Source organism: Mixophyes fleayi, chromosome 4 (assembly GCF_038048845.1).
Source record: "Mixophyes fleayi isolate aMixFle1 chromosome 4, aMixFle1.hap1, whole genome shotgun sequence".
NCBI lineage: Eukaryota > Metazoa > Chordata > Amphibia > Anura > Limnodynastidae > Mixophyes > Mixophyes fleayi.
Genome location: NC_134405.1, coordinates 265769701 through 265781778, shown reverse-complemented (window position 1 = coordinate 265781778; position 12078 = coordinate 265769701). Strand labels below are relative to the sequence as shown.

At 42.6% G+C, this 12078-nt stretch overlaps 1 protein-coding gene across 7 annotated transcripts in view; it reads right to left on the bottom strand.

Moving 5' to 3' along the window:
- P4HA2 (prolyl 4-hydroxylase subunit alpha 2) overlaps window positions 1–12078 on the bottom strand; it is a 317788-nt gene that overhangs the window by 187061 nt on the left and 118649 nt on the right. For all 7 annotated transcript variants that reach the window (XM_075209734.1, XM_075209735.1, XM_075209736.1 and 4 more), the window contains 3 exons: window positions 11260–11499; window positions 10644–10843; window positions 8438–8614 (listed from right to left, as the gene is read on the bottom strand). In XM_075209734.1, the coding sequence (XP_075065835.1) occupies window positions 8438–8614; window positions 10644–10843; window positions 11260–11499 (617 nt within the window). The remainder of the gene's footprint in view (window positions 1–8437; window positions 8615–10643; window positions 10844–11259; window positions 11500–12078) is intronic.

Sequence of the window (12078 nt, the reverse complement as noted above, 5' to 3'; positions counted from 1 at the left end):
CTCTTATGTGTGGAATTATTTTTACCCAAATTCTGACAACAGTTATCTAGCCATTTGTAGCGTATGTAGAGCCACAGTCAGTAGAGGTAGGGACCTTAACCATCTAGGAACCTCATCCATGTTACACCATTTGAAGAGAGTTCATGGCAAGCTGTTGGGAAAATCAGAAACTTATGCTAAAAATAAAGACAACAAGCAGTCCATCATCAGCTAGGTCCCTTCTCTCAGCTAGATACAGACACCTGCAATCTACACCAAAAACACCGTCCTCATCAATATCCTTAGTAGCGATCAGAGTTAGTCCTGCATCCAATTTGCTAAGGCTAGATGACTCCTCCACTATCCTGGATTCCTCAGAAGAATTCTTGAGCGTTAGTCCCACTGCTGCTGCTGCTGGACATGAATCTTCATCCCAGAAGCAGACCAAGAAGATGACTACTAGTAGTTTACAACAATAGACTGTTTAACAATCCTTTACAAGAGGAAGAAAGTATGAAAGCTGTCATCCCATCACAACGCGGATCACAGACGCCATGGCGACTACGCTAGTATTAGATCTGCGTCCAATATCCACTATTAATGTAGCTGGGTTTAGACAGTTACTTGAGGTCTTGTGTCCCTGTTACCAAATTCCATCTCGACACCATTTTACTAGAAATTAACTAGCTTTTTCTCACCTCTACCAGAAGGTTCATAAAAATGTAATTATTGGGCTACAAAATGCCATTCTACCCACTGTACAGATATGTGGACAAGCGGAACTGGGCAAACTAAAGATTATATGATAGTCCACTAGGTTGGTAATTCGTCTTCACCAGCAGGAACAGCAGCATGTACCCAAGTAAGTCACATTTTTCAGAGTCAGGCTACTCTGTGTATCATCGGCTTCACTAAGAAGCATGCAGCTGACAATCTGTTACAAAAACTAAGGGATGTCATTACAACATGGCTTATCCCGCTTGGACTCTCCTCAGGATACGTTATTTCTGATAACGCCACCAATATTGTCAGAACATTACAGCTAGGTGAATTCCATCACATTCCCTGTTTTGTTTCCAACTGACCCAGATAAGAAGAGATACAAGGAGCTCCTGGTGAGCAAGATGTGTTAGGTGACAGGAAGGTGTCTCCTCCTTCAGTTTCTGACTCAACTGCTGCTAGGAAACTTTGCTTTCCCAGGGAAGATGCAGATGACAGCAGAACATTTTGACATCTGGTCCCATAGATTGTAAACTTGCGAGCAGGGTTCACTTACCTCTCTGTCTGTATGTATTACCCAGTACTGTTTTATTAATGTTTGTTCCCAATTGCAAAGCTCTACGGAATGGCGTTATATAAATAAATGATGATGATGATGATCTGGTCTTGTCTACTGTAAAAGAATTGACCAGAATTATTGACACCTCTCCTGTAACTCCACCTGATCCTACTATCAACATCCAAAGAATGGTGAAGGATTATTTAAATTTTTTTGGAATGGTATAAAAACAACAGTTTTATTAGCAAAGAACAACATTGCTTGCAGAAGGAACGAAAGCATAAATGTCTTAATAGATGTGTATATGTATTACCTTCCACTTTGCAGATGTTTCATCAGTATTGCATAAAGTGTTTGTAATCTGCACTTTACATCAAAGGTACCTAACTATATTATAATTTTTTGGGAATTGGGGCTGATTCGAAGCTCAGTGATCAACTTGCTGGTTGCTGTGAATTACAATGGCTCTCTTTAATGCATTGTCTGGCACCCTGTATTGGTCTGGGTCTGATAAAAGCATGCATCCTGAGGGGGAGGGGGGGTCAGCGCTTGTCGCCATGTATTAGCTGTAGAATTACCACAGTTATCCAAGGAACGGGTGGAGCGATCAAATGAACCAGAACAGATTTCATGATCCAAGGACAATTCCATCTTGCACACTTTTCTTTTCTGCCACTGCTGTGTGGCAATGTCTCCTAGATGTGCTAGGAACTGCTGTGTGTTTGTGTCATTGCTCTGTCGCTTAGCATCCAACCAGGTCGCAGCAGTCTTTGTCTGAAAGTGTATGAAAATAATATTGTGACCTGTGAGATTTTCAAAATTGACTGCAAATGACTTGAAATTAGTGGTATTGAGGTTAATAATAACGTAGGAGGGGAAAAGCAAAAATTATGTGACTTTAGCAAAAAAAAATAAAAAAAATGGGGATTTTAGGAAAAAATAGCTATTTAACACCAAAACACGCAAGGGCGATTTTGCCAAAACCAAAACACGAAGTTAATCCAGATTCAAAACCAAAATCAGAACACGGGGGGGGGTCAGTGGCCATGTCTATTAAATTCCTGTTGAAAGACATTGGAAAAGTAGTTTAAACTATTTTATTTCTACTGTTTTCCATATTAGAATTTAATTTTCCAAATCCATATTTTCTGGATTTTAGCTTCCATAAGCTGAAACTGAAAGTCTCAAGATTTCCACTTCGACACGTGAGTAAAACCCTTTTTTTTTTACAAAGGAAATATATTAACCAGCAGGCTGAAAGATAAAACGATTCCCAAAATGAACAGGAAAAAATTATATTCCTATGCATTAAGGTGTACCAGTGGAAGCGGACCCTTCTGACCTGTCTCTTACATCTCCTATCCTGCCAGTCATCTCAGAAGCAAGTTATATTCAATGCAAAATGGCTGACACGGCCAACTGCAGTTTAACTGTAGCATTAATGAGAGTAGAAAGGTTGAAAGTATAATTTGACTTACATTCTAACTGACAAAACCTTATTTTTAATCTAGCAGGCGTATACAAAAAGCAAGTACGAACTGGTAAAGACCATGAATATCGCTTAATATAAAAACCTGCACAGGAGTAGAATCCTCTAGGCCAGGCCTGTCCAACCTGCGGCCCTCCAGATGTTGTGAAACTACAAGTCCCAGCATGCCCTTCCAGCTATCAGCAGGTTGTCTACTGGCAAAGCATGCTGGGGCTTGTAGTTTCACAACACCTGAAGGGCCGCAGGTTGGACAGGCCTGCTCTAGGCAATGTTGTAGCATTTAGTATCAATGTTGTTAATTTACCACAAACAGTCACAGTATGATCATCAAAATGTATTTATATAGCGCCAGCAGATTCCATAGCGCTTTACAATTGGAATGTTTTGAAGCTTGATGATAAGGTTGACTTATGTAGGGTTGGACATTAGTCCAAAATGCTCTTTTCAGTACTGTGCATGCCCTGGTAGACATATAAATGTTATGTATGTGTGTGTGTATATTTTGTAATAAAGGGAGTTGTTTGCCACAGGCCTCTAAGAGAGAAGTTGGGTATTCAGCTGACAGTCTGTAGGTAAAAACTGCAGACAGGGTTACTGTCATCGTGGCCTGCACATGGCAAGCTAAGATTTCTGCTGACGTGGCCTTTAACAGAAGATCGTCCAGATAAGGGATTATAGTTATTCCCTTTAATCTTAGAATACTCTCCATAGTGGCCATGATTTTGGTGAATACTCGAGGAGCTGACGCCAGGCCAAAGGGGAGGGCCCTGAACTGAAAATGGGCCGGTCCCACCGCAAATCGAAGCCAGTGATGATGACAACTCCATATGGGGACATGGAGATACGCATCCTTTATGTCGATGGAAGCCAGGAATTCTTCCTGTTCCATGCCTGCAATGACTGATCTGAGGGACTCCATCTTGAACCTCTGAGCAATCACTTGTTTAAGGACTTTAGGTTCAAAATAGGACGAAAGGATCAGTCTGGCTTTGGTACCAGGAAGAGAGTGGAGTAAAAACCCCGACCTCTTTCCTGTTCTGGCATAGGAACTATGACGCCCGATTCCTGCAGCTTTATTACTGCCTTCAGAAGTGCTTGACGTCTGAGGGGGAAGGCGGGGACCGGGGATGACAAAAACCTCGGTAGGGGGGGTTGGATTAAGCCTATGATGTATCCTCTTGACACAACCCCCCGCGTCGAAGCGTCCGTCGTGGCTGAGCACCACTGGCTCCTGAAACGAAGCAGTCGTGCCTCCACCACGGATACCTGAGTGGGGGCGTGGGAGTCATGCTGAGGGCTTATCTCCTGGGTGAAAAGCTCCCTTTCTGGGAACGCCCCTGCCTCTGCCACTTGCTCCTCTAGGGGCAGTGGACTGGCCTCTGGGTGCACCCAATCGGGCCCGGGAGAAGAAGCAAAAGGAATGAAACCGAGCCTGACAAGGCCTGTGGGACCCCATAGGGAGAATATAACTTTTTCCCCAGTGGCTACCTCCATTACCTTTTCAAGCTCCGCTCCAACTCCAAAGAGAGTAATGCCTTCAAAGGGCAAACTCTCCAGAGACCTTTTTGAGTCTGCATCCGTGGTCCATGAGCGTAACCATAAGGAACGCCGTGATGCAATAATCAGGCCGCCAATTCTAGCATTTACCTCTACAGCATCCATGGTAGCCTGACCCACATAATCAGAAGTCTCCTGGATATGTTGAGCCAAGGAGAGAAGATCTGCACGGCCAAGACCAACTGCTCCGACCACGTCTGGACCGCCCTATTTGCCCAAGCAATGGACATTGTGGGTCTGAACATGCTACCAGAAGCTATGTATGCTGATCGGAGAGCATGATCACACTTTTTGTCTGTAGGATCTCTCAGAGACACCCGTTCTTGTGTAGGGATGGCTGCCGAAGAAGACAAACGAACAACAGCCGTATCAACTCTAGGAGACGCCTTCCACTTAGCAGAACCTTCCACTGGAATTGGGTAAAGGCTCTTAAACCTGCCTGGCAGCATGAACTGCCTACCTGGTGTTATCCAGGCTTCCGTCACCATCTCCACCATTTCTGCGAGGGTGGAAAAGATGCCACTTGTAGTTTGGCTCTTTTAAATATGGAAAACCCAGAGGGAGCCGCTGGTTCAGGGTCTGGGAATCCTAATGTATTTCTAATACCTAGGATAAGACTGTCTATATTATTAGCAGAGGTGGACGCTATGCTGAGCCAATCTTCCTCCTGCGTATCCAGCTCTAAATCCCCTTCGTCATCTGAGGAATGATTTGAGTCTAGACTGTGACCCTGGTTCACATCCCGTAGGACTCAGTTTGGCCCTGTGGGAGTCCAAAAGCAAGCGTTCTTCATTCAGAGCTGTAGAACCCTGGGAAGAAGTGCCTGCACTTTCTACATGGTTGCACTGCAGAGCCCCTGAATGTGCGGCCCACTGCTCCTCTGGGAGAGCTACGCTGGTTACCAGTGAATTAACAATAGAGTGTTCACGTACCTCTGAGGCTCGTAACATTAACTCAGTAAATCTCTCCACAGTTGAGGCAAAGGATTTGACCCAGAGCGGCTCTTCCATGGCAGCCGGTGTCTGTGGCAGGGCGGGACGCTCCTGAGCTCCGGCCTTACATTCAGTGCAAAGGGCATTCTTGTCATGCTGTCCAGTCGGCAGCTTCATTCCACATTTGGCACAGGTAAAATACAACACAGACACCCCAGAGGATCCCTTATCAGAGGACCCTTTGTTAGACATATCTGAATAGTATTAAAGTTTTAACTGACAACACAAATATAAACTGTCCAACCAGCAAGAAACAGTACAGCAAGATTTGAAACCAGATCTATATACCAGGCTACAAACTTGTAAAAAGTACCGATTACAACCTCTCTCCAATGTAAACAATCTGCTAGTGAATGCTTATCATGCTTTCAGTGGCAAAACATAAGGTATTTTTCACATAAATTAATGATACCCAACAATGGAGAGGCAGACAGAGGAGAGAAACCACCTGCAGCTCACGAGATATGCTTAAAACATGGCGCCTCCACGCTGCAGAGACCTGAATATGTAGGCGGTAGCTCCTCCTCCAGATCCGCCTCTTTGCAAAGAGAAAAAATAAAAATGTTCGCTTCTCCCTCTCAGCCCGATCAGCGCATCTTTATATATGGCTGACGGGTTCTACTGCACACTCACTAGTTTTAATATGCCCAGGCAGTGTGTGCGCGTGTCTCCTCTCCTTCCGGCAGCACCGCTCTCTATATTTAGAGCGGAGCGCACTGACCCCCGCTGCTTGTTGCCCACAAAGGGGGGGGGCGAGGAGGGAGCTTGCTGGCATGTCCTATCGCGGCCTGAGATGGATCCTGCAACTCTTCCGCGACATTCTTAGCCCTAATGGCAAAAAAAGATTCTGCTCATTACTAGGGGATGGACTGCCAGCAAGAGAGTGCAAGGTAGCAAGGCACAGCCGCATGTTACCTTTCGCAGGGACCCAAGTGAAGGAAGCCGACAGACTGTTCACCCCTCTGGGACTTAAGATCGATCCCCACGAGGCACCCTATCCAGAAAAATAAAATAAAAACATGAAATTATTCTAACTAAACTGGGCCTATACCCAAAGTGTCTAACTCCTAAAGGCACTAAAAAAAGACTGAGGTGTCCAGGAGAGGAGGGGCTTAAGTAGAGGAGGAGAGGAAAATCATAGAAGATTATTTTTAGTGCCTGAACTCCCACACCCACTACTAAACCCCAATGTGTCGCAGTGTCCCCCAGTGGTAAGGAGGAGAAACCTGAATTGTGCACTTATGCAGTGCGACCTATGCCAGAGTGTGGCCGGGATCTAGACAGGAGGACTATGTCTAGATAGTGTTAAGTTGCCTGGTGTCATCCTGACGGAAGTGTATACTGTCACAATAAAGGTACTGCTTACACTGCAAGAAGTTGTTCATGTATCCATCAACAGGGATTCCCATGTCCTATATATAAAATATCTTTGCAGACTGAGAGGTATCTCCCCACTGCATACCTCTATGCTTCAAGAGATGAACGGGAGAGGGAAGGAACAGGAGAGGCGGAAGCAGGCATGATTCTTAGAAGGTGTTGTGCCTGCTTCCCCCTGGTGCAAGACCCATGATGATCATCAGCATGGACCTTGCCATTATGTGTAAAAAAACAGACAAACAGACCCCTTTAAAATCAGTTTTCTAATACAACCAATCTAGGCTGGCATTGCCAGAATTAGGGCCTAGAAAAGCATTGTGTCTTCCTGAAATTGCCAATACCAGCACTAGACTGTAGTTGATGGCACTATCAGCAGCAAGGGTTGATGGCACTATAGTGGAAAACCCCGCAACATGGGGTCCCTGTGTGATATGACCAAACAGCATTAGGCAATTCAACACAGCGCTAAATTCCCTTGAGGGATCGAGTCTGAAAAGAAACATGCACCTCCTCCACCTAGGACAAATCGGTCCCATGCTGATCACACTAGGGATATTCCCCTGAAATGTGGGTGTGGATTAATAAACAAACATAAATGATTAAATAATCACTTTGTCCTTATTGCACTGCAGGTCCCAGCTTGCCCTATAAGTGTTTGGGCATGCCAGAGTGTGTAATGCTACAAGTCCCAGCATATCCATGGCTGCCAGGGTATGATGGCACTTGAAACACTAACGACAGATGAACGGAGGACATAAAACAAGGTATATCCATTCAAAGTTTTCCAGCATGGAAAGCTATTGGAAATTTAAAGTCTGACACCAAGAAAATGTTCGACTAACGGGTGCAGCTGTCTCTGGAATAAACAGTTCACAACGATGCAGTAAAAATGTTAGGTTTCTTTTACCAAATTAAAACCTATAAACTATAGCATACCCCATATTGTAAAGTCAATGCTAAGGATATTATAAATCAAATTAAACATGTCTAAATTGATATCATGACCAATAAAGTAATTTTAAAAAAAGATAAATAAAAAAAATGGAGGGGGGATTAATAAATGGTTTGAGGTACAATAAAATGCACTTGAACATAGAATATCAATTCTGATAAAAGAACATGCGTATAAGCTCTATTACATATATTACAGATTATATTATACCCCTGAAAAATTGTCCAAAATGTTCCCATCCTCTGACCAGAGTTGCTGCGGTCACACGGGAGGTCTTCTCCACATATGGTGGACATCATACCTTTCTGGAACAAAGTACACTCTAAGAAGAACCAATACCTAAGAGATCCCTGGATATTTTTACACTCTTGGCCCCCACAAGCCATTACTACCCAAACTAAAAAAAACTGGTATCCCATATTCTTACAGCTGCAAAAGCTCACATAGCTAAAAAAAAAAAAACTGGAAACATACAATCTCCCTCTATCTCTGCTTTCAAAAGTCGAATCTGGCACTTTGCATGCATCACACATTATCTCCATGACAAACATGGGTTCCCTGGCAGTTTAGAAAAAGATGCCCTGGCCAGCGCCTACCAACGGCACTAAGACCTCAGAGACTGTTTTGGGCATATTCAGTTGATGATGTACGGATGTATGACTCAGAGACCTCTTTAGGATTACATAGGATATAAATCCTTCTGATATGTATACTACCTAATTTTTACTAGATGTCTTCTAAGCTGTCTTAGGCCTCGCAACTATTTACATTAATTTATTGTTAGAATATACTTTGAAGTTTTAATTAGTTACTTTTGGCTTAGCCAGTTCTTTAATCTTCTCTATTTCTTCATTGGACAATACATCAAGATACCGGACAATACGAGGACTATCCCATTCATCTTCCTCCTTAATAGGACTCAAGATGAGAAAAGGGTTCCAATTTCCATGATGATACCGACAGAAAAGTCTCTTCTGTCTTCGGGGAATCTGAAAAGCAGACAATAGAGAATTTTATTCAGAACAAAATAAAAAAATATTTACAAAAATTGTCAAGAAACAAACCCCATAAACAAATATTTTTATTTTGAAGTAAGTTTGAAAGTTAGTTGAAATATTCTTCTGTTAAACAACATTTACTATATATCCATCTACAAACATGTATGATATAATGTGCATATGTACCTATATTAATTAAGTCTTGGTTTATGCACGGTGCTGTTATATTACAAGTCTTCATATGGAAGTTGATTCATTCAGAAGAATACTAATAATTAGCATAAAGAAGAAAAGTGGTACTGTGATCATTAAAAAGCCAAGATGGCCGTCAGACACAGATGTGTCCTAGGTGAACTCGACCTGCACTTAGGGCATAAAATTATTCATATTTCGGGGGCCTCGCCAGATGGGTCATCTCCGATGTACCTCTGTCCTAACCACCAGCGATTTGCAGGGAGCAAAGACCCTCTTTGCAACCTAGCGTTCACACCACTGTTGAGGACTGTCTTTCCTCACCTGTGAGGGAGATCTGCTGGCCAGAACTCCACCCAATGACCGGGACGCTGCCACAACCAAGCTCAACAGGAGAATCAGTCAGTCACTGTGCAGACTGCCCCAGTGAATTTCAGTACTCACCCACGTTCTGCTGGTCTACTTGGTCTCGACCCTTTGCTCCAGACCCTCCTCTAGCAGTGCACCATGGGAGCCAGGACTTGGTAGGTCTTGGGGCCTACCACCTCTGCTCTTACCACTGCACAATAGAACACCATCTGTGGGAGTGGAGCTTATACATCTTGGACCAGGGTAAATTGAGACCACGACTGCCTACACCATCTGAAACTGGTCTCAGCCATGTCTACAATCTACTCAAGTCTCCTGCTTCATCTGCCTATCTGTGTACTTTCATACCTCAACATCATCTAATCCCCTACACCATCATGGCCCCTGCATCATCTAGCATTTTACATCACCTCTACTGGAAACCATCTTGACTTCTGAACTCTTCAGGCCTGCACCAGCTGGACATTCAAGAACTCTGTGCCGTCGTAGCCCTATGTAGCTTTTTGAACCATCCTGGATGTAGAAACAGCATTCTGAGAAAGTGGCACTCAAATATTCAAATTAGTCATGAAGTACACCTGGTGCTCTGAAGGCTTCCAGCTGATTCATTCAGGTAATCTTATTAATCCAGATCCACATCTTAATATGGAGCACTAAGCTACATCTCCCATCTTGGTAGTGGTGTACCCTGTGATCTAGTGAAGACAAGAAGTGGGACAGCCTCCAGCCGTCCGTACTACTGAGCATGAACAGACAGGAATCTCTAAGCAAGTTCTTCCAAGTGACAACGAAACTGAAAAGATGAAGATAACTCTGAAGCTACACACTTTTGTGTCAAACTTACACACACATATACATATGTATATGTATATATATATCTATATGTATATATATATATATATATATATATATATATATATATATATATATATATATATATATATATATACATACACACATACTATAATACTTTTAAGTACATTAACTGCATAAGTTTTTCATACTGCCTGTCTGTTGCAGTCAGCATCAACTGTGACCAACTGTATACATCATCTGTTACAACAAGCTCTGAAATAAAATCAACAAATTGGTTAAAGCTAAAAGCTTCTGGTGGTTTAAAATCTACCACCAACGCCACTGACAACTATTGCACATAACAGCACAAGTGCCCCAATAATAGGTTTCATGCCAATACAGTAAACTAGCGTAAGAGCTGCTTGCAAGCAAGACCCCCTTACCTTTGTCCAGTTGATACCCAGTCTTGTTTTATTACTGTGTTTGTTCACAAGTGTAAAGTGTGGAGGAGTATGCTGGTGCTATTTAAATGTTAATAAATATTGATGCATATTAGCACAAAAAAAAGAAAGTTCCAGAAGGATTGTAATACCTCACTCAGGTGTGTGCCCCACACATTATAAATAAAAAAATAAGTAAGAATGTTTACAATAGCCTTATGTACCATTTTTATTCCCTCTCCACGGCACAGTGCTTCATAGGTATCACGCTCTGGCAGGTAGTCAAGTGGTCTGGCATAGACACCAGAACTTGGCTTTGGAGACTCATTGTCGGTGGTTTCATTATGTTTCTCTTCAGTTCTGTCTTCCTCAAGCAATTTCTTAAAATACCTTAGGTTAGTTCCAGCTCGCTCATGACTGGATTCTATTAGAAGAATAGAAAGAACAGTGAGACTCTGCAATACAATGTGCTTGAGTAACCATGCCAGTCTTACGAAACTTTCTCAATAAATCATACAAAATTAGTCTGGACTAAGTTATTATATAAAATAAGGCATCTTGGAGCCTAGAGTCATTAAACATTAAAGTGATTGGCCACTTTGGGACATTCACTCCTTAAACAAACATTACCCCCCTGAGACTGAATAATAATAAGTGTCCATTTACACCTCTAAACCAGTAAATTGGTGAATAGAAATGTCCAGTGGTAAACATAGATTATATTGATCAGTGTGAAGATAATGTATGCTATTAAGCAGAAACAGTTGGACAATATAAAATGAAGATACAAGCTAATAATTAGCATATATCAGTGGGAAGAAAAGGTGGTTGCACCCTTACCCAGGACTAGTAGTCTTCTAGTAAGCTCCACTGCCCTATGGATGTCACCGAGCTGGAACACAGTATAACTGAGGTAGTCTAGAACATCCACTTTAGAAACACTGGCCTCTTCCCCTCCATCCAACAATTTCAGGGTCTGTTGCATCCACAAAACAGTGTGATAATAATCACCATCGTTGTAAGCTATTTTTCCCATGCCAAAGCAATCATCCACAGATAATGTTGAAACATATTTAGTTCCTAAAATATTAAGTGTAAGAAAATATCAATAACAGATTGTGAAGTTAGGAATCCGCAATATTATAAGTGCATTTTTCACACACACATACACAGAGAATCAACATCCTGATAGATTCTAGCAATGAATTGTTTCAGCTGAACAAAAAAGCATTTTAAAAAATACACAGCAAAATCACTAACATTTTGTTTAGCCTTACATGGAGCCCTCTAACAGCTGACGTGACCGGAACCACCTTTCATGAAAGAAAAAAAAAAAAGCACATTATAGTTAATGTTAATTCCTTTTCCTCGAGATATTCCATAGCAGCCAGAGCAATGGGGTAAATTCCTCTCTAGTTTAAGTAGAGGCAGGATAAGCAAAAATGCCCCCAGTGTTAGGAACCCCTCTAGCCGGTACAGCACAACCCGGAGTCTGTTCTGCCAGTCAGGTGTTCACTGGAGCCCCTAGTGGTGGGGACAGACTTGGCCGCAGACTAGCAGAGGGTCGTGAAGTGCGTACCGACTAGGGAGAACCCAGGAAAGCGGAGTGAAATTCTGGCAAGGGTCGAGAGCCGGCAGCAGACAGAGAATCCAATAAAC